This window comes from Pteropus medius, unplaced genomic scaffold (assembly GCF_902729225.1).
Source record: "Pteropus medius unplaced genomic scaffold, Ma_sr-lr_union100, whole genome shotgun sequence".
NCBI lineage: Eukaryota > Metazoa > Chordata > Mammalia > Chiroptera > Pteropodidae > Pteropus > Pteropus medius.
In genome coordinates this window covers 19754601-19779107 of record NW_024351730.1, presented here as the reverse complement: position 1 = coordinate 19779107, position 24507 = coordinate 19754601, and the positions used below count along the sequence as shown (strand labels likewise).

At 33.0% G+C, this 24507-nt stretch overlaps 1 protein-coding gene across 4 annotated transcripts in view; it reads right to left on the bottom strand.

The window, feature by feature from the left end:
* Positions 1–14434: 14434 nt before the first annotated feature.
* Positions 14435–24507, bottom strand: part of YTHDC1 (YTH N6-methyladenosine RNA binding protein C1) — a 31857-nt gene continuing 21784 nt past the window's right edge. For 2 of the 4 annotated variants that reach the window (XM_039845353.1, XM_039845356.1), the window contains 8 exons: positions 24300–24384; positions 23163–23329; positions 20530–20612; positions 19223–19259; positions 19087–19150; positions 18918–18980; positions 17291–17425; positions 14435–15423 (listed from right to left, as the gene is read on the bottom strand). In XM_039845353.1, the coding sequence (XP_039701287.1) occupies positions 15199–15423; positions 17291–17425; positions 18918–18980; positions 19087–19150; positions 19223–19259; positions 20530–20612; positions 23163–23329; positions 24300–24384 (859 nt within the window). In that variant the 3' untranslated portion in view covers positions 14435–15198. The remainder of the gene's footprint in view (positions 15424–17290; positions 17426–18917; positions 18981–19086; positions 19151–19222; positions 19260–20529; positions 20613–23162; positions 23330–24299; positions 24385–24507) is intronic. The other 2 variants (XM_039845354.1, XM_039845357.1) reach the window with 1 other exon arrangement.

The window sequence follows — 24507 nt, the reverse complement described above, 5'->3', positions numbered from 1 at the left end:
CTTTTTCTGTGTTTGTCCATTCAGGGTTTTTTGTTTGTTTTGCATGTACTGCACTCATTTTTGGTTGTAGTGTTTTTCTATTGACTCTTCTTTGGTGTAGAGAAGTTACAAAGGGTAATTTTGTTATTTGTGAAAAATCTAGAATCCTGGGGACGTAGATAACAGTGTCTTAGAGTATAACTGGCAAAGAAATAAGATCAATGAAAGTCAGATAAACTAGTAAAAAAATAATCAGGAACCCTGTGTCAGAGAAGACGAACTTTGGAGCTGGGTTGATCAATCATAATGAGAGCATGCAGGTTGCAAGAGTCAATATGGAATGAAATAAAAATTCAGGCAAACACATTGATTCAGATCACAAATACTGCAGTGAAGTTCAGGAAAATGATTAGAAACAAGAGAGCTTTAGAAATACAGTAGGTAAATTAGGAGGTAAATACAGGTAATTAGGAGGGCTTTAATGCAAGGTGTTAGCAAATAACACTCATATTTCCATCAGTTTACTGGAAATTCCTAGAGCCTTTAGGTCTAAAAGGCTTCAATCAAAGTTAAGTCAAGAAAACAAAAAATTTACTAATTCTTCCTATAGCAATCTTGTTCATTCTTCTACTCACACATTCGGTTCCATTTTATTTCATATAATTAATTACATTTCACATTCTTCTTTTTCTGTCTTGCTCTTTGTTAGAATAATCAAAATGTTTTTATTCTCTTAAACTGCCAATAAAAATCACACATACATATATTTCCCAACTATCTCTGCTAAGCGGGCCTAGAATCAATGACATCCTAGTAGCAATGAGCATACCTAGCACCCAGATCTTAGTTTCTACATAGTATTCTTCAATAAAAGGAACTATGGATTCTTGGACAAATGAATGACTTTAACCCTGGGATAAGAAAAGTACAAGATGAGCATGATACATCTTGTGGCAACAGAAGATAAAGTAGTACACAAAATGATTTTTAAAAAGTCAAAAGAATGTGGGGGGGGGCGGATAACTGAATGAGTCCCAACGAGTCAAATTTGGAATGATTTGAGCTATAAAATTATTAATGATAGTTATAGATTATAATCCATAAAATAAATAAAATCCATAAATCTATAGTAATAAAAACAAAAATAAGTAAATTAAGGAAAGAGGATGTTTTTCCTCACGGTAGAATTCCAATAAACTATTATAAAAGAAATTATGGATATAGAAATCACCATTAGGCAAACACCACAGTAATATTTGTTTCAGGCAAGAATTATCTATCAATAAATACTAAAATTAGAGAACAAAGTCATGGTGGCAAACAGTATATTTATACAGTCTCAAAGCATTTCCTCACAAGATATTTAATTTCAAAAGGAAAAATTATAACTTTATACAGTGCAGAAACCTGCAGACATCATCTTAACCAAGTGATCAGTCAATACCACCGCTAATAAGACACATTAATAACATGTCTCTGAAAATGATGTACTGAGAAGAGCACTTCACCCCTATTTTCTTGCCAAAAATGCATAATTTGAATTTAATCATTAGGAAACATCAAGAAAATCTCAATTAAGAGTCAATATACAAAATAACTGGCCAATAATTCATCAGCAGTATCAAAATTAAGAAAGACCAAAAGAAAAAAAAGACCAAGGGATTATCCCAGATTAAAAGAGACTGAGGAGATACGACAACAAAATGCAACATATGATCCTGGCTTAGATCCTGGTACAAGAAAAGAAACTAGTGAGAGAATAGAAAAGCCTGAGCTAGACCCTTATATTATGGTCCTTATACCATATCTAGACCCCAAGCCACCATCTCCATCAAAAAAAAATTGAATCTTTTTCTAAAGAAATTTAAATAAATTGTCCATAGTGGAACAAAGTAACTGGAAATTGATATAACATCCAAGTAAAGCTTTTCTCATTGTGACATTTATGGTACATGTTTAGTAATAATTACTCAGCTTAAAAGTCATGTTTATTAATAATTACTCAGCTTAAAAGTCAAAAACAGCTAGTTAACAAGTCCTTCACATGTACAAAGAGATCTCTTTGAGCCATTCTATTGCCTCATTCTTAAATATGAAGATCCGAAGGTCGGCAAACATTTGGGAAAAGCTAATAAAAAGGCAGAGTAAGGCCAAAATAAATAAACACACACATCAGAATAAACAGACATAGTGAACAAGTGAATTTTTAAAAATAAAAAGTTTAACTTTATTAGTAACCTCAGAGATATTAAAAAATATTTCATCCATATAAAGAATAATATACTGCAAAATGATGCAGGATAAAAAAAAAAGGGGAGAGCTCTTATATATTTCACACCTTTTATGTTGCATCTCATATATTTCCACCCATTTTTTCCTCCAGTTTTTGCTGTGGCAAGGAGCTTCTTAATAAGTTATAATCTGACAGGACAGACCTCTCACTTTCTGCACTAAGGCTTCTTTGACATCACTGCATGGAACTGCTGAAGGAACTCATGTCATACTCACACATGCGTGGTCCAGCAGAATGTTCAATAGAAAGAAGCTTCTCCCATTGCAGGTGGTCATTTGTAGATATGTACCACACAGCTTCTTACTGGGTCCCAGCGGCCTTAATTCTAGGTGCTCACAATGATGATTAGCTTGGTTAACATACTTGTACTGATTTTCCTCCCTTCTTGTTTCACCCATTCCTGATCCCTATACTCTTACAACCTAGGATTTTTCAAAACAAACTATTGCATTCTGATCTTTATCCCAGACTGCTTTCTGAGGGGAACACAAACTATGACAGTTTGTACCAGAACTGACTCTAAAATCAAACCCACAAGATGAGACTTGGGAATTAAATAATTTACTGATAACTGGTAATAACAATCTCACTGCTGATGATGTGTCAGGGTGATAAATTCTAGCACTCAATAAAATCACAATTTATAAGATTCATATAGGGGAGTGACGAATTGGGGTGAGGTACAGGGTGAAGGTAGAGTATTGACTTATAGACAGTATGGGGAACAATGGTAATTTATATAGTTTATAGAGTGAAATGGCTTTTATTAACAGTGTTAGAAGCCTTGAAAAGCACAGACTCAGTGTAAAGAATTATCAAATCAAAATATGCTGTGAAAGTCAAAAATTTTCTTGGGCAGTGTTTAAAGAGACTTCTACAGCAGCAGCAGAAAACCAGGTTTAGAATTTAATTGCAAAGATAGCAGAGCTACAAAGGAGACTCAACTCACAACCTCAACAGACCTCATATGGCAAAGTCAGGGCCTACAGAGGAAAAAAAAAATGGGACCCTGAGACCTGGGGTGGGGGAACAAGCCTGAAAATATTGAATCCCCAGATTCTTCTGGGTTGTTTCTGGAGTAGGGTAATGGAGACATTTCTATCACGGATCACAGTAATGTTTCTACTAAACTTAAAGCTTTGAATATCACATGGTCATTTGGGACTCCTCATATCAGTGGGATAGTAGGCAAAGAAAATAGTTATTATCAACGGAGACAATTGACTCTGACTGCATTAAGGAACTAGGATCACAGTTACACGATAAGGAAGGAAGGGACTTGATCAAGACCCAGGAGATGCAGAGGGTGCCTAAAATTCAGAGGGGTGGTAACTCTATGCCTAATGATAACTCTGGGTGTACTTGGAGCAACCATGACCCAAGAAGGGTAATGTACTTTGGTGATGAAGGCTCATGTCATCCCATAAGACTGGCAATTTAGAACATACAAATTGTCAGTCTAGAGAGAGGGAAATATGTAATTTGTAGCAGGGAAGCAAAAAGATGACAAATACTAATTACTCCCTCAGGACCAGTTGTAGTAGTAGGGACAAAAGCCTGTTCTTACTAACTCTCCTTTGTAAGGACTGAGTTTGGCCACTATATTGAAAACTCTGACTGACTGGACTGAATAGAAGGCACCAAAGAATAAGAGCATTTCAGAAGGTGGACTACACTGATCATTTATTTTGTCCCCTCTAACATTTTCACTCCTCTTCCCTGCTCAGTTTTCTAATTTACTTCAGCCATTGCATTGTCAACCAGTTTCCTTGAAGAGATAACCAGACACCATCACTTTTCAGCTGCACTGCATAATCTGCTTTCTGCCCCTGAGTTTCTCTGATGTTACTGTGTGGGACATCTGTGAGAAGCTGTGATGAGTCTCACTACATATACATCCAAGTAGTGCAGAGAGGAAGTGCCACATACAACTCTTGACTAATGGGAGATAAAAGCCAGTAAGTACATTCTCTCCTCTATCATTTTTCAGGTGGACTAATCTGAGGAGTGTTCTGTGAACCATTTCAGGTGGTCCCAGCAGGACAGAGACCAATTATCCACAGCAATGACCAGTTTGATAATGCACCCTGGTACTGGCTAAAAGAGACAATTTTAAAAAATAATACAGTTGCTAAAATTAAAGTATATGAAATCAAAAGACATGGTGGAACATAACATAAAGGAAATCTCTTAAAATGTGAAAACAAAAGGCGAAGAAATGAAACAGAGTATAAGTTAGGGGTCCAACAAATGCAAACCAAAGAAAAAGAAAACTGAGAAGGTAGAAAAGAAAATTTTCAGCAAAACAATGCAATGAAGTTTTCCAGGGTACAGACATGTATATGATCTTCAAAAAAAGAAATGGCCAATGGAGAGACAAGCTAGATGAAGAAAATATTCATTATTGTGAAATTTCAAATGAGGCTATATACAAGATACTAAAAGATTCGAGGAGGGAGAAAAAAATTACCTGAAAAGAAAAAGGAATTGCACTGTCCATCAGTCTTCTCATCAGTAACAAGGAAAGATGGAGGATATTGGAGCAGTCCTTATAGTTCTGAAGGAAATTTATTTTTAATCTAGAATTTCTTCTTTCTCTAAATTAACTACCAAGTGTCAGAAAATAAGATAATTTCAAATATTCTAGGAATCAAACTCACATACCCTTCCTATATCAGGTAGGATATACTAGGTTATATAACTCAAAATTCTGCCTAACTTTAAACGATAAAGGTTTATTTCTCCCTCGTTAAATGTCCTTTGTAGGTATATTAAAAGTTCTGTGTTAAATCATCCTCATCTCAGAAACCAAATTGACAGAACAGCCACTGTCTGAAAAAATTTGGTGACTTACATAGGAAAAGAGGCACTCTTACTGAAGAAAGCAAGTTAACTTCAAGACAACAGAAACATACAATTTTCCCACGTGCCTGAAAAGTAGGTATAGGTGGTGTGTATAGGGGAGAAAAATACATGGTGAACAGCACTAATGACTACTAAACTTTCTTAGGAAGTTACATGAAAAATTTACTCTAATAAAACTCTAAACCAAAAATCAAAAAAATTGGAATCACTTTAAACAGTAGATTCACAATGGATTTGTTGTGCTAAGCTAAAGTGGTCAAGGTTGGAGGAGACGTTAGTTAAAATGAATGAAAGATAAGATGATTGAGAAACTAGAAAAAAGCGAGGAAACGAAAAAAATTACTAGATGAGCAGGAAGAGGAAGATGAGGGGAAGAAGACAAAGAAGAAAAAAGACAGGAAAGAGGGGTAGGAGGAGAAGGAAATCCAATTAAAATTTACCCCTAGGAACATTATCAATTCAGGATCATGGGTATCAGGATATGAAACACATAAAGAATTAAATAGTATTACAAATCACTCAACACAGATTTTAACTGAGCAGGTCCACTTATCTATGTTTTATTTTCAATAAATACTGTAAATATGTTTTTTCTTCTTTATGATTTTCTTAATGTTTTTTCCTAACTTATTCTACTGCAAGAATATAGTACATAATATAATGTACAAATTGTGTTAATCAACTGTTTATCAAGAAGGCTTCTGGTCAACAGTAGTTTAGTAATTAAGCTTTTGGGGAATCAAAAGTTATACTTAGATTTTCGACTGCATAGGATCAGAACCCCTACCCACTTTGTTCAAGGGTCAACTGTATTTATTTTTCTTCATGCAAAGTAAAGAAAATGATATTTATTGACTGCTAAGAATCAATCTAAAATTACAGAAGCTTTCACTATAGTTACAAAACAATATAAATGTGATCAACCTTGATCATGTAAAAGCAGCATATTTTAGAGTTGTTAGGTGAGGGCAAGAGGTTAGTGGAGGTGGAGAGGTGGAGAGGACAGAACTAAGACACGAGTGAAGCTTTTTCTAAAGAAAAAGATAGTAGTTGCGGTTCCTCAGTGGAGGACTGAGATTAAAAATGTGGCTGACTTAGAAGAAAGCAAAAAGTTTTATGAGGGTCAGGTAAAAGAATTAAATATACATAATCTAAACTTGATATATCTAGAAACAGCTACACAAGCATATTATTTAGAGATGATGTAACTATCAAAAGAAACAAAAACTGAAACGGTTAAATAAGACTCATGGTAAGAAGATAATTTTTTCAATATAAGACCATATATACTATTTGATCTGTTCAACCACATGTATGAATTCTTAGATTTTTGCTTTCTTTCTCCAATCAAGTATTATCACAAAAGTCAAGAACTGAACAAAAATGTTTAGTTGTGAATCTTAACTATTTTGTATTATACTGGAAGTCCTGACCAACTCAATAAGAAAAATATGTAAAAATAATAAAATCTGGACCATGGGAGGAGAATTTGTCATCATTTGTGGATAATACAGTGTCTGCTGAGAAAAATCGAACACAACTGAAACATTATCTATCATAGGTTATTATAAGTTCTGTTAGATCGCTAAATATAAGATCAATATTAAAAATCAATAGATTTCCTAAGTATCAGGGAATCATAAATATATTGTAGAATGTATCATAATAGCAACAGAAACCATAAAATAAAAATAATCCTAACCAGAAATGTGTAATACATATTGGACAAAAAATATGAAGGTTTATTTAAGAACATAAACATGAAAAATGAAAAGAACTACTATGTATTGAGATTAGTAACCTCAACATTTAAATTATTCTCTCCAAATAATTCTGAGCCCAATGCATTTATCTCAAAATCCTGAATGTCTTTAAAAGGTACAAAAAGTTATACATACTGTTATTGTGGAAAATTAAATGCACAAAAATAAGAGACTGAAAGTGAAGAATATACACTAGAGTGGACCAGATTTATTAAAACAGTGTGGCCCTTGTGCAGACATAGCTATATAGATCAATGAACAGAGTCAAGTCCAAAACAGACCCAAGTGTATAGAAATTCAGTGTGTGATTAAGAGAGGCTTTGAAATCATTCAGACATGATTACTCAATTATGAATGGTGTTGGGACAACTATACAATGACGTTCCCATACCATATTCTCACAAAAACAAATTTCAGATCTGATTACAGAGTTAAATGTAAGAAAAATGAAAATTTTAAAAAATGTATCAAAAAATACTTTTCATAAAGTTGGAATGACAATGGCATAAAATCAAGAATCTATAAAAATTATTTACATGTTTACCTGTATAAAAGATTTAAACTTTTACATAAAGGAAGATACATAATAAAAGTAAAAAGACAAACTTTTAGTAAAAAACATTGGCAACACATCACAGACCATTAATTTTCATATGTATAAAGTATAATAAAAAGGTAAACTCATAGATGAGTGGAGAATAGGAAAAGGCAATTGCCAGGAAAAGAAATAGTTAATTTATGAAAAGATGCTCAATTTTATAATTAAGAAAATGCAAATTAATACAAAAATGAAATACTGTTTTTCTCCTGTCAGACTGACAGGAATTTATGGGCCCTTTAGTTTTCAGTGCTGATAAGAATATATAGTAAACAAGCAAGTCTCATAGACTGTTTTAAGTAAATTGTAGAAATATGTGGAGAATGATTTGATATTACCAAAATGTAAAATGACCAAACTGTATCATTTCAATTCCTCCCTCTCTTACAAAAAATAGTATGTGTTAAAATATATGTATGAGAATATTCATTATAGTACAGTTGCAATAGTAACATTTAGGAGTTTGCTAATTGTCCAAGAATAAGTGAATGAAGACATTTTGGTAAATCCATACACACATTAGAAAAGATGAAGCCATTAAAAAGAAAAAAGGAAGTCAATATGCATTAACTCAGAGGTATGTTCATGATACATTAAGTAGAAGAAAGCTATCTGCATAAATATGTACATATTATTTTCTAAAATAATTTTAAAACGATGTATAATTATGTAAACAGAAAAATCCTGGAATAAACATCAAACTATTATGCTACCCATGGAAATTAGACTGGAAAGTGTGACTATCACATTTATGTACTTTTTGCTTTAATATTTTTTCAACAGGGCACTTATTACTGTAATAACTTCAATAGATATAGTACTTTTATAATTTTCCAAAGTATCACTTTACATAAAGAAACCTCAGCAAATAATTCCAATCTGACTCTAACATAGTTTTTGACTTCACTTTCAGTTATACTCCTCTCTCATGTTCCAACACTCCTTTTATCTCTTAACATCTCTAAATCTCATCCGTTTCCCCAATCCTGCTCCATCATCTGAATTCATACTCACATTCTCCTTTAATGCTTTTTATCTCCACATAAGATTTAATCTCTTTGAAGGTAAAGGTTACCTTTTATATCTATATAACTCTCAAAGTGCACCATTGGAAATGTTTTAATACATTTTTATTGAATTTTACTAATGCAAAATTATTAACATGCTATATGGAACATACTTTCAAAATCTGTATTAGTTTATATTTTCTCTCTACTTTTAATGGAAGCTCCAAAAAAAGTGGATTAAATGTTTTTAAAGAAGGTGGTTCAAGATGGTGACACAGGAAGATTCTGAACTCACCTCCTTCCATAGACACATGGAATCTATAGCTACCTAAGAAACTATTTCTTCTGAGAAAAAAACCTAAAAACTAGTTGAGCAACTCCTTCACACTGGGCAAATGAGAAAGAGGCCACATCAAAGCAGGTAGGATAGGCTGAGACCCAATTTCTCCCAAATCGGGAGTAAATTCACAAACCTAGAGCTTCTCCCCGAGGAGTAAAGGATTCATTCCCCAAATCAGGTACCCCACCTTTTAACATCTGCATGTAAGAGATAAGTCCCCAAAACATCTGGCTATGAAAACCAATGACAGTTGCTTCTCAATAGACATTTTTTCAAAGAAGCCAACAGGTTCATGAAAAAGTGCTCAACATCACTATTCATCAGGGAAATATCAAAACCACGTGATATAACCTAACACCTTTTAGAATGGCTATTATCAAAAAGACAAGAAATAACAAGTGGCGAGGATGTGAAAAAAGGGAACACTTATGCACTGTCAATGGGAATGTATATTGGTGTTGCCACTATGGAAAACAGGATGGAGTTTCCTCAAAAAATTAAAAATAAAACTACCATATGATCCAGCAATTCTACTTCTGGGTATTTATCTTAAGAAAATGAAAACACTGGTTCAAAAAGATATGTATGCACCCCTGTATTCACTGAAGCTTTATTTATAATAGCCAAGATATGGAAACACCCTAAGTGACTAGATAAAGAAAATGTGGTGTATTTATCCATGATGGAGTATTATTAGGCCCTAAAACAAAATGAAATCTTGCCATTTCCAACAACATGAATGGAACTTGAGGGCAATATGCTAAGTGATGTAAGTCAAATACTACATGATCTCACTCATACCTAAAAACTAAAAACGCTCATAAATACAGAGAACAGATTGGTGGTTACCAGGGGTAGAGTTGGAGGGTTGGCATAATGGGTTAAGGGGGTCAAAAGGTACAAAACTTCCAGTTATAAAGTGTCAGAGATGTAATGTACAGCATGATGACTATAGTTAATACTGTACTGCATATATGAAAGTTGCTGAGGAAATCCTACATCATTCCATAAGAAAAAAAATTGTAATTATGTATAGTGATGAATATTAACTACTTAGTGATTTCACAATATATAAAATATTGAATTATGTAGTACACCTGAAACTAATTATGTCAATTATGCCTCAATAAAAATTTGATATTTTTTCCTTTGTTCTTAATCAACATCCCATCTGAACTACTATTTTGCCATATTGCACCAGAAAACATTCTCAAGCAGAGGAGAAATAAGCTTTTCCTTCCTCCTCTCAGAAGACCGTGGGTTAAAGTTTAAATAATTTGCCTCAAAGGCTGACTTTACTGCATGCTAGCAATAAATAAAGTCCGAAGCACTTACCAGGGAGAGATGATGTGAAGATTAAATGTGACATCATAAAAGTTCTCCCCATTTCTCTTTCCTCCTTAATCAAATTACTATGCAACTTCACCAGGCTCTAAGCACTTTTCCACATCAGCACTTCGGTCTGAGTTCAGCTGTCTGTGTGACTTCTTGGTAAGCAGAAGTATACTGTTTAATTAAGATCAATTTGTCCCTACTGACCCTGCACCCTCATCCTTTTATTCAGATCATCTCTTCCCAATGATTTTCCCCTTTCTGTAAATCTTCAACTGTACTTACAGGGTCTTTGTGTCAGTAAAAGTTCCAATATAAAAAGCTCTATCCTATTCTCTTACGCAATATCTGGCTTTCTTTTCTTGTTGATTGGATTTATCTTTAAACGAGTGCCCTGAAGTTGGCAAAATAGTAATAACAGCTCTGGGCTTCCCATTCACATAATTGTCCCCCAAAGTGAAAAATTCTCTCTTCCGTTGACCTTCGCCCTAAGAATATACCTCTTGGCCAGAAATCCTCAGAAAAACTCCCATGGCATCTCATTGGCCTAGGTATGGTAAACTGCCTAGTAGTAAGTCCTGGCAAAAGGAATGCCATGCTGATTTAGGAATTCCTAAGGCAATGGGATAACCCAGGTCAATCAAGTCTACTCTCTAAGCATGGGGCCAAAATTCCTGTATCACATAGGTTCAGGCTGGGTGGGAAAATTGAGCAAAAACTAAAGAATTCTTAGGATGGATAAATGAGTAAATGAAGGCTACACAGGAAATATCTAACACTATTTTAAGGCTACAATGAGGAGACAAGAGTCTGTTCTCAAATTATCTCAAATTGTGTGACCTCATGGCAGTGATGACAAACAGATGCTACAGTATAGTACAGATGTGTTTAAGTTGTCTGCTTATAAAGTATGAGAACCCCAATTCTTGCATGTCTTTCTACAAAACAGAACATGGGTTTGTAATTTTGAAATAAGAAATGACACCGAGGGATTTATTTTTATCCAAAATCCAAAAAAGGGAGTTTGTATACCCAAAATACTCTATGTGCATTTAGTTTTGAAAACACACTCAAAAGTGTTGAGCTTAAAATTAATCCCAATAATATTCCATCTCCATAAATTTCAGTTAAAAACTCTCAGCAGTTGGGGGGGGGGTGGGAGCGAATTATTTCCATAGTAAAAGAAATCTAAGATGTTCCCATAAAACTCACTTGTCAATTTTGTACCAATATTCTCATCTACTACTGAATACCACTATAAATGAAAAGTTGGCAGTTTTGCATTTTATAAGCCAGTTATTTGCCATTGACTCAATAGTTAATAGCCGAAATCTGAGCTCACATCCCAGAAATCATGTCCTTTGGAAATTGTGAGGCTAATGGTAACCTCTCTTTTCTTCTGGCCACATTATTTAAAAGTTTCTTTGAGTGACTTCAGTGGAAGCCAAGACCTATTACACCCTGAATATTATTAGCATGATTAAATAATCCTTCAGATGCCAGACAAGTTTAAGACAGAGAAATTAAGAGGGAAACACAAAGTCTAAGATTTAGAAACAAGGTAAAAATTAGACGACCCATATTACATAGGAGAGAAATGCTATGAATTGTTTAAACTCTTGAGATTTCTATTCCTACTATGAGGAACTTAATGTCTAAAAGTTTGGGCAAATAGCATCACATGTTCCTTTAATATGCGGATCAAACTGCATTAGGAATGTTTTCAATCAGAATCAAATTTTTAAAAATCAGGATAAGATGATCTGTCAGTGACCCTAACCCTGAGGTCAGGAAACTCTATTATAGTCAGTGAAATGCTGGCAAAAATTCCCATTTTCTTCTTATCATTCTATACATCCAACATGCTTTAGGATCTTAACTGGTATGACAAAGCATGATCTATGTTCTTCAGAAGAGTGACCAAGGCATTTTATAGCAGAATGAGAAAAGATATACCAGAGCAGAAGGAAGCTACGTCTATGATGACAAAACATTGAGTGAAAAGGCAAACATTCAGCTCTTCATCAGATCATGCATTTAAAACTTAACAGAAATGTTACTTTGTCATTCTCATTTGGGAAATGTCCCCCTTGGTGAAATCTTGATGAGCTGATCCTAAGATACTATGCCTCGTTCTCCAAAGCTGGTGAGAACCCTATTTCCCTGGACAGATGAGATCAGAGATGGATCCATGCAACTAGCATGGCTAGTCAGAGCCCTTTTGTGGAACTGATATGGAAACCTGGTGGAAAAATGATTTCTCTCCTTCTGAAACTGAGAATTATATGGATTAACAGAAGCCTGGAGAAGGAAGTTAGCCATTTTTATAACACTTAGACTATGCCTGAAAATAAAGCCATAACCAATGCCAAACCATTAGTGACATACCTGAATTCAATTTCACTCTTGAACTTTTCACTCTAATAAAATCCCTGATTGAATTTCTAAACTCTGAATAACTGAATTTGTTTTTGACTTCAACATGTTGATGTACATATTTTTAGAATTAACTGTAGAATACATGGAAGAAGTTATGCCTCTCAGAAAGGAAGGCTGTCATAAATGTCTTTCAAATAGCTTATCAAAAATTTCCATGTTATGTATCTATTGATTACTCTGCATGAAAAAAAAATTATCATGCGATCTTTTACATAATGCTTCTTCAGATTTATCACCCAAAAACAAATCGGGAGGGGAGAAAACAGTTATTGTGATAAAATGAGCTAATGTAAGTATACAGAACGTCTGATCTTAGAACTAAAGCTTTCTAGATTAACTGAATACTAAGCTTCTTACCCAAAATACAAAGCATAGGTTAATACCTAAGTGATTGGACACTTTAGGAAAATTCTTCCTAGTAAAGAAGCTTGAAGGAAATGTTTAATATTGTTAGTAGAACCTAGCACCATCATTTTAAACATTAATTTCTATTCTATTTTTTTCCCAAGAGATGAGGTGGCTTCTTCAGAAATACCAAACTGTACAAAAATATGGGTAGAATCTTGGCTCCATCAATTACTACCTTGTAATCTTAGGCACGTTATTAGCTTCACTGGGCCTATCTCCCATCTATAAAAAATAGGGAGATGTTATGTGAGGATGAAATAAGTCAGTACCTGGAAGCACAAAGTGCCTTTATATACTAAGTGCTCAAAACAATTTATAATTTCTTATTACTATTATTTCAGGAAAATGACTTTAATATTACTTACCAGTTTTGTATAATTGATTATCTCACGTAACATTTTTGGTGATTCCCCTACATCTTAGAAATTCTTCAGAGTTTAAGGACTTAAAAAAATTAAACATTAACTGGTATAACTTACTGATGAATACAAACAAAATGTCAGCGATATGACAACTTATGTTATCAACAGGTTTAATTAAAGGCAATGCTGAAAAGAGAACCAAGTTTCCTAACACCGAGTTAAATGTCCTTTCCTTTCTATATCACTACAAGATTTAGAATAAATTCTTAGGCTATTCTTTGAAATAGGTATATAAAACTAACAATTATAAATGCAAAGGGAAATATTCTAAATGCCAGCTGAGAATATAAAAGCAGAAAACTTATAGTTTTAAATATCCTTTAAGAGTGAAGTTCCTGCACTCCCCTGTTTAGACGAACAAATATTAAATATAAAACTGTGATTGTGATTTGGTATAGAGTGCAATTATAAATACGACACTATGAAAACAAACAAAAAAAATCATCAAATATTCAAATATCCCAAATGTTTAAATATTCAGCGTAAGAAGGGCCAAAATTTCAGGTATAACTCAAGAGACAAATGCAAAAAAAAAAAAAAAAAAAAAAATCATAAACTGTTTTCTTGGGTGGCTCTCTTTCTATTTTATGTACCTTGTTACTATTACGGCATATTGATGATTAACTTAATATGTAAATGTAAGAGGATGACATTTTAAAAGTAAAATAGAAAAAACATCCATAAATTAGTTCACTTATCAAGATGAAAATGACAGAAAACCTTTAAACAATCCTGCGACAAAAGTAGATCTAAAAATGTTATCAGATAAATGTTTAACCAAAATATCAACAAAATTCTGTCATGTACCATTAGTTCTTACATCAGAAATAGAAGTAAACTTTTAATATAATTGGCCTAGGTCAATCATTTCTGCTAAAATATGCAAAAGCAGGCAAATGGGGTTCTTATAATTCCTAAACACAAAGCATTCTTTTATGTCTACTAATGATTAAGAAAAACTTGCATCTGGACAAAAAAATACAACAGATAAGTGTCAATCTTTACCAATTTATTTTATACAAAACAGTAGCAATGTAGAATATGGGAATTATTTTCCGCTGCTACACACGTAAGCCAATGTATAGTTTGGAAGGGAAGGCTAACAATAGCATCAAAACCATGCTACTGAACATAGGAATTTTTTATTGAAAAAGATTAAAAATTAGATAGCAATGCCTTCTTAATATTGCTCTCATCATTGAAGAATGAAGAAAAAAAGTCACTTTAAAAGATTAAAAAAAAAAAAGAGGGAAAAGGAGAAACCAAGAGGCTGCTACAACACTGCCATACAGTCAAACCATCATACTTCAATATTTGCATACTTGATAGCAGCATTATTTTTACTGAACCGTGTGCAACTACATTTAGAAACACAGCAAAGCAAAATACCATGGCAGTCATCAATCAAGATCCAAAAGAAAGCAAACAAAAAAAAAAGTAACTCTAGGATAAACACACTATAAGTAGATGAACATTGACGGAGAATGAATCAATATCTACATTCTTGAACTGTTCCATTCTGCCCCAATAAAAGTGTCAACTCAAACTGTCAACTGTGCATTTTTGGAGGATTTGAGTTTTTTCCAGTCTTATTATATAGCATGCTTGGAACAAAGAGGGTCATAATAAATCCTTCTACACAATGAACTTTAAGTAGACAGCTGAAAATAAATTTACTACTTGTAAACACACACACAAAAAAAAATACAAGATTTTTTTTATCTTTAAACAATCAGTGCTTCCAAAGCGCCATTATCTTCTATATCGACCTCTCTCCCCTCGGTCTCTGTCCCGATCACATAATCGCTCTCTTTCTCTTTCTCTATCACGTCCTCTATCCCGCTCTCTGTCTCTTCTGTTATCCCTAGGGCGGTCTCGCTCTCGTTCCCGATCTCTTTCACGAGGTCTACTTCTCCGACCACTGACAACAGCTTGTGTGCGACGAAGGAAATCATCCACCCTCATATCATAATCGTGCTAGAAAAGGTAAGATATTGGTTAGGTATGTCAAAAATTGAATGGAATTTATGAGTTCTTATATTGTAATTATTGTTTGGCAGGAAGAATCTAGAGTAATGCACTAATGCATTCACAGAATGTATTTAACATTATTTAAAAAATAGGATTTTGATATTTTAAGATACCCATAACAGGATTGTTCATATCTGTTCATATTAAAAGTCACTTCATGCACTTTCCTAACTTTAATGACTTCCATCCAATCCCTTTAGTAAGATTTAAGCCAGAGTAATCACCTAGTAATGACCATCAACCACATAATACATACATGCTGCCGATTCTGCTAAATATCATCAATGTTTTCATGCAACAGGTAAACCCTATTGATTTTCTCCTCTGATTTTACAAATTAACCTGAACCAACTCTGCCCTCTTAAGGTGAAATTAAGCTTTCCTTTCAAACAAAAGCACTGTTAATGACAATTTATGGATTTTGATAGAATTTTAAGAAAATATGTACTTCAGGTTAAGACTGTGACATCTATTCCACACAGAGCTAATAATACACAAAAGACTGAGGAAGACAAGGAAGGATAAGATAAACAACTGTCTAAGTGAGGTACAAGTTATCGCTGTGACTAATTCTAATCTTGACTCTTAGTTCTCAACTCATCTTTACTTACTGAACTTGGTCTCTTTCCCAAAGTCAGTGTAAATACACAGAATATAATATTCAAAAACATAATTTCATACTACCTCTCATATATAGTGATATGTGAATTATTACATAAGCGTTAGTCAGATAGGATTCTCAAACTGTTTTACTGAATATTAAAGGTCTTAGTATCATTTGATTTTGAAAGATTAATCTTTATGATGATAAGGAAATGAATAACAGATAAAAATATCTCAAATATAGGCTAGGAAACTACTGGGCAGACTGACCCTCTCAAATATGCATGCTCTACTTTAACAATCAAACTACCATTCTAAGGCTATCAAATTTATATACAAAAGAATTATGCAAACAAGTGCCAGGAGACAATTTCACTTTTAAAAATAAGGGGAAAAAATTAATACCATTTAATAAACAAACTCAGCCTGACTAGTATAATGAAAACCCAGACCACAAAATAGAGATGGTCTTTCATTCAACCTGTTTGGAACGGATCAAAAAAGCTTTCATATCGATCATATCAAATTATTAGAATCAAATTAATACAAATTATTAGAATCAAGAGTAAAGTACAATAACTCTTCTGCTGCATTTCTTAACACTTGTCATTTGCTAGCACTATCGTAAGAATCAGAGCTAGTGGAGGTAAACACTTCACTTGGTTACTAGTCTTCACAAAGTTTAGTAAAAACAAATGACTAAATATGTATCATCTATTCTATGAAAAGAAGTCAGACTATACAAAAAGCTCAGAATATGGATGTCTAATCACTATGTCGTATACCTGAAACTAACAATGTATGTCAATTGTAATTGAAAAATAAAAGTTATCAAAGTCTAATTTAAAAAAGCTTAGAAATACCTAATCACATTATTAATTACACCGCTATAATTAAAATCTATAGTATGGAAAGAAAGTATCCTAGTTTACTATACCCCTTGGACATTACCTAAGAGTTATACATAGGAGTTGCCTATACGTAAGCAGCTTGCGTTTGATCAGTGAAAGAGATATAGTTTATTTAAATAATCCAAAAAGATTAGCCATTTTTAATAAAAACAAATTGTGAATTATTCCAAAACTGCCTGCAGTAAGAATACAAAACAGTTTACCACTCAACATAATCTGGTAGCCCCCATGCTAAAATTACCTACAGAAATTCTAAGTAGTTCCCTCACACTTTTTTTTTTGCCTTCTCCTGAACTTACTACTCGTTTATCTCTGTATCTTGCTTCATGTGGTACGGGATGATGTCCCGAGTAAGGGGGATGAGCTTGAGGAGGTGGAGCATGGTGCTGATAATAAGGATGGTGTGGAGGTTGTTCCATTCCAGGATAAGGAGCCTAAAAAAAGAAAACAACTTCCATAAGCATCTCCCAAAAATCTTTATAAACAAATCATTCTTAAAATTCCCCTACCCAAATCACCCATCCCAAACAAATAATTTACTCTATACTCTAGCCATCTATTTTTTTGATGGCATAAAAGTTCTTCATAATACTCTATTTCCTTGTTGAAAATGTCCGTTAATAACCTCTTTAATTACACATCTTTTAAGATTTAACATGTCTATACTTTATCATATCATTTAAATACTAACAAAAGTAGCAAACACTTACATACTATTAGCCAGCATTGTCCTAAGCACCTTACATATCTCATTTAATTCTCACAGCAACCCTATGAAATAAGAACTATTATTCCTACTTTACAAAAGGGGAAACTGAGGCACTAACTGGTTAAGTAACTTGCTTAAGATCACATTGCTATAAAGGGGCAGAGATGGAACACAACATTACACATTCTGGCTCTGGAATCAAGTCATTTTAACAACTATGTAAAAATATATTCTTAAAAAAAAAAAAAAAAACAACCTCCAGGAGCTAATGAACTTATAAATGACATAAAATGATTAAGGGAAAATCAAAGGTTACTTGCTTTGTTAGTGCCAAGATATTAAATATTTTTATCTTTTTAATTTCACATAACCTCAAGGAAAAAATCTTATAATCCATCTACCTGTATACAGTATCTTAAGTAAAACAAAAGCCAGATGAATAGGGTACATTACAGGCAGTATTTAAAATTTAAAAAAATAATAACAACTTAAACTTCCAAATTTTTTATTTCTTGGGAATTAATGCTTCAGCTATCCTCAATATCTTAAAATATACTCTGAAAATATCCAGTTTTCCTAGAGAAAAAAATAAAAAATTAGGAACAGTATTTAATTAGCCTTATTTTATATAGAAATTTGCTGAGTATTAGGATCAGACACTATGCTAAACTTTAAACACGTTATTTTGGAAATTAGGCTTCCCGACAATACTATGAGACTGACACTATTGTCATTAAGCCAACTTAAAACAAGCATAATGACCATTTTGTTATCAATGTATACCCACAGCAAGTGCCTTGTAGAAAGTAAGTACTAAATATCAATTGATGAGCCAAAGAATGAACGAATGCCCACTGAGTTTTATAGATAAGGAAAATTAAGAAAAAAAATGTATTATGAAACTTGCCAAAGGTCAGACCTGAGAAGGTAAGGCATATGAACCAAGACAGAGTTTGTATCACTAACCATTGTGATAATAAACCATAACACATTTATCAATTAAAGCAACACATTTATCAATTAAAGCTGTATTATTAACACAAATCAAATTTCTCATTAGTCTTTAGTTTTAAAAACAGCATACAATCATTTATCACCAAAGATATATTTTTTAAGTCTCTTACTGGGCAAGCATAACAATCCATATTCCAAGTAAGCACTCAAAATATATGGAATTGGTAATGAAGTTAAATAACTTGCAAAAACAGAATACAAACCATTCCTTGCCAAGGTGGTGGTGGTCCCATGTTATGAAATTCCCTCACATAATCATTGTAGGACTAAAATAAAAGATGATAATGTCAATAATAGAAATGAAACCAAGAATTACAAAATTAATCAGATCCTAATTTTATGTACATTAAATATATAAAATGAAATGCTTACCCCATTTAAAAACACATCTCGGCGAACTCCTGAAAATCGTCTGTTGGGAATAAGATTTGTGAAACTAAATTCAGGTAATTCATAAACCAGTTCCAAGAATGTAATTCAAAACTAAGCAAGAGCGAACCCAACTTACCTGTCTACTTCCTGGTATCGTGGGTCCTTTAAATACCCTGTTCAAACATCAAGGATTTTAATAAATCAAATTTATTTTTTTTTATTATGGCATTAAAATTAAACCTTCCTTACCACTCATTTCAATTCTTCCCATGAAATACAGTGATGCTATTAAGTGATGCTATTATTGTATTATTCCATTTTCAGATTTTCTTCTCAGATTATATAATCTAGAAAGTAATTAAATAATTTACTGATATCACAGAATTATAAACTGCTAGAGAAGTTTTCATATGGATCTTCTAAATCCACACCCCAATTTTCACTACACAGTAAATGTCTTCATTCTGCACCAAAAGGAAGTTAAGGAAGTTGAGGACACTGAGACAGGACTTCCTTAAAACAAATGTTTACCTTCCACCTTGGGTATACATAGTCTTGCTAGGTCAACCAAAAATAGTTTTAAAAAAATGCAAACTTAGGAAGAAAAACAAAGTTGCAAAACTAAATATGTATACATTTTAAATGAAAATCATGGTGATAAAAATATTATTTCCCACTTTCTCTTAGTAAGGACTTAGCAAATTAAAAATTAAAAACATTTGAATAGCCATGTTACTGGGGTAAAACTCTGGAATATCCCATTTTGAAGAAGAATGAGGCTTATCAAACCACTTCTTACATAACAGTGCTGTAACACTAACACCAATTTCCAAACTGCCTAATTTTTATAAGTGTATCATTGACTAGTGTAAAAAAATATATTCTCTTAAATACAGTTTGCTTTTTTTAATTCTGTTAAGGGAAAAATTAACTGAAAAGCTACTTTAGATTATAAACAAATATTTCTCATTCATCTTTAAATACAAAGTCAAAATTTTATTTAGAAAAATATACCGTAATTTCAGTTTTCCAATTAAAGGTATATTCCACATGAAATACTAAGTATCACAGGGAATAAAAAGCATAAGGCATATAAAATCGCTTTCCCTAACTACATCTAACCTTAAAACATGTGCACTATTTGTGCAACAATTTATAATATTTATAATTATAAATTATTTTATTTACTAATAATTTATAATTATAAATTAGCAATTTCAGGTAATTAAGAGATTTATGATGAGTCACATTAGAATAGATGATTTTAATAAAAGAGGAAAAATTACTAGATGAGTTCTATTAATAATTTCCTAAAGTTTATTATCCGTGTCCTAAAGTTTTCTCACTTTTAAAACTGTATGTTACAAGAGACGTTTTTGTGTTGTTGTTGTTGTTGTTTTAATAATTTTAAGTCAAATATCTGCAGGATTATAAAATATTAACCTGGTCTCTGGTGAAACTCAGGGGCATAGTCAATCCTTGGTTTCTTTCTGCTGTTATGAATATCATAATCTTCTGGTCGACGCCTACACAAATTAGACACATTAGAAATTAAACCAAAAACTGCTGGGAGAACAAACATCAAAGTAAGAGTTTCTGACAAATGAGTACAAAGAACAGCCCATTATTTAAAGTAACATCCAAATTTGCGGTGAGAAAATCTTAAAATTTCTAAATTTTAATTCCTCAAATTACTATAAATCAATCTTTAAATGTATTGCTGCTCGAAGTAAAATCTGCAATTCTAATGCTATGATGAGACACTTGGAAAGAGTAATCTGCTCAAAATATGTAAATCACATTTTAGTACTCTAAACAAAAGTGAATTAGCCATCCAGAAACTAATATAGATATCCAGTTTAACAATTAATAAGTATACTTTCCCGAATAAAGTCTCCATTCAGGTGAAAAAGAAAAAAAAGCTCTATCATCATTACAGAATAGGTAATTCTAAAATCTACATATTTCAACTTATTAATGTCTTTTTAGGATAAATCTAAACAAAATTAAAAATTTCTTAAATATTTTTCTTCTGCTTTGCACAAAATTATACTTTTCACATCATACAGAAAATTTGATACTTATTAAAAGTGACTTTACAAGAAGCTTTTGAAAATCTCAATATTATGAAAAATGAATTTCTGTAGTTAATGACATTTAAGAATTAAAGAATTTCTTCCAGAGACAATGCCTTAAAATAAAACTAGCAATTGGGCAGAGTTTTAACAGAGTTTATAAAATGAGTTCAATGTATATTCCTTAGAAGGTGAAATTTTCCTCTGCAGTGTTGTTCTTTACTACTGTCTTCCATAAATCTTAACCTTGATGGTTAAGTAATAAATACATCATTAAGCACACTTCATTTCACTTAGCATTTAATAAAGAGCTACACAATTTTTTTTTTTAAATCCAAGGTGTTTTGTTTTTTTTTTTAATCCAAGGGTAAAATATATCTTTTACCCTTAATGTCAAATAAAAACTCTATCAAAAAACTCTGTCAAATAACCTGGCAACACTAGTTTTCCAGCTATTTCTCTGAATACCAACTGCTTTCATTAACTTTTGCAACACAAACTCACTCAAACTGTTAAATGCAATAACCCCATGCCCCACCCACAACAGAACAAAAACAGTTGCATCTACAATAAATAAGACTAAGAAAATTAAAAGCTGGTTTAAAAAAATAAACATACCGCTTTCTTGTAGTTTGGGGAGTGCATTTACGACCGGTATAAAACATGATAGTAACAGTTCATACAGTAGTCCAACTACTGACTTTAAGCTGTAAGCCACATACATATATGGAGGCCCTGGCAGGCTTGAGAGAAGGTGTAGTGGTGTAATAAGTATAGTTTGCAGTCCATTGCAAAACTGAGGTAAAACTTCACTTGTATGTACTGTATTGCACTGGAAACCTCTTAGCTTAAAACTCCAAAAGACATCTTGGTGCTCAGTCCTTTTAAGCCAAAAATAAGGGGGCTCTGCCAGGTTTCCTCCTACCTACTCGACAGTGTCCTTTTTAAGCTCAAAGAAATGGGGACTCTTGTTGGATTATCTGTACCTACCACAGATGTTTCCACCAAAAGGAAACTTAACCAAAGGTTTCATCCCATCAACCATATATCCAACAGTCTTTAGCAGAATATTTTAGATTTAGCTGTATGCAAATCTATACAGGGAAAGGTGTTGGGTAGAAGGGCTTAAATCAGTCCTTTGCAAAGACTTCTCCAATTCTGTAACAAGTTAAACCCCCTTTTCCTGGAAAATGCTGTTTAGTTCATAAAGTAGTGATCAATAACCATGGCGATCCTCTAAAACACACTTTAAGTCCACAGGTACTGCCAGCATCTGGAAAAGTTGTAAACAGACACAGCAACAGCCCTTCTTTTTGGTTTGTTGCCGGGTCTCCCAGGGCCACTTGATCCCCTTTGGAAAGGACCTATGTTTTCAGAAGCTCAGCAAGATGTGTGAATTCACTGGGTACATGTTAGAGAATATTTGGCAATGGGGTTAACACATCACGGTGATAAAATTTGAAACAGTCCCAGTAATGCTCCTCTTGAATATCAAAATAACTTAAAACATTTTATCCTCTAAATGAGGCGTCATCTTCTGAAAAAATATTAGTGATCCTTTATAAAAGTCCCATATCTGATAAGGCTTATCCAGAGACATACCTGAAAGAAAAGGCTTTTTACAAAATATTAACATTTTTTTGCGAATAAAGACTTCCTCCTCTTCCTCTTTTCTAGCCTGGTTCTTAGCACAAAGGCCTCCTACCTCATTTCAATTTTATACATTGTATTATCGGAATATTAACTAATCTAAACTGGTTATTACTCTTTAGCAAATAATTTTTTCTGCGTAAGGAAAGATCCCCATTTTCCTCTTGAAAAATGACTGAGACCAAGGTGACCATGTGAAATCCTCAATGAAGCCACAAACCAGTCCATGCAGCTTGATTTGAGGATTTTCTCTTTCTTCTTTACCGCAGGAAAAACTTTTGACGAATCACATTCCTCCATCATGTTATTCTGATACATGTGCCTATTATCAGTCCAAAGAACGTTTCTAACCTTCCCACATCCCGGACTGGTTCTCGACGGGATGGACGTCCTCTTGATCGGGGCTGAGAATGCATTCTTCTCTTGTGACGCATTTTATGAATGACCTGATACAAGTCAATACTTTCATCAGGGGGAAATAGAAGACAAAGCTGGGTTCCACATTCAAGTTCAATTTCCTAGAATAGGAAAGTAGTAATTTACAAGATGAAAACAGAAGAAACTTTAAATAGACTTGTTGTATTTTCCTGATGTAGAAGAACAAAACCAGACTGTCTTGGAGGCTTCCTTCCCAAAGTTGATGATCATACGAAATTCCAATAAACTTCCTTGAAAAGTATAAACCTTTCGATAGTGTTTCATGTATTTAGTAAGGGTAAAACTAAAAGTGTACAATCTCCGAAGTTAAATATACAAATTCAGTCGCCTAAAACTCTGTGACAATCACCCTCTGCAAAACTTTCTTTGTGCAAAATACAAAAGTATCAGGACAAAGTAATCCATCCATCTCAACACAGTGGAGGAAAAACGTGTTAGTGTGTGCCAACAACTTTAATAATTATAAACTGCTAAATGCACTGAAATACATTAGATTAATAACAAAGGCATACTAACCTATGGGTTTTTTAAATTAAGTTTTATTTTCCAATTTTCACTTATGAGCAATGAAAGTATTATTTCTCGTCCAAAATTATGCAAAGAATCTGAGAGTCAAAGGTTTGGGTTTATTTTAAATCACTGCACACTTCTAATTTCATTTAGAGACTTGAAAATCTCAGTACAAATACTGATCTCATAAAACTTACTTATACTCAGAAAATATAAGCAAAGATGCTAAACAGTACCTTTAAAATGTATACAAAGTTTGGAATCTGTTAATTAGTAATAATATAATGAAAAGTCAGTTAAAGTCAGGTCAATTCTCTTCAAAAACTTTGATTGTATTAATGAAAGTACCATATAAAACTTTCAACACTAACAAAGGTCTTATTAATCAGTCATAATCGCAGTAATCGCGAACTTCAAATAAGAACACTCTCCCTGAATCCTGCACACAAATTCTTTCAGAAATGGTTTAAAATGTCCTTCAATACAGATCTCAAAAAGGGTTGATTAAATGTTTTTAAAGAATCAATCAAAACAACAAACCTGTCCATCACGTCCAATCTTTACTGGTTTATGTTCATTCCAAGGATTGGTGAGATGAGCCGACTTAGTAAAGGGTAATTCACGCCTAAATACAAAGCAGTATCAATTATATTCTTTTGCAAGATCCTTTAAAGATGTTTTATTATACTACCTTCAGTAGTGAATTCCTAAGTTAATGATTTAAATGTGAATAAAATTGAACGAATCA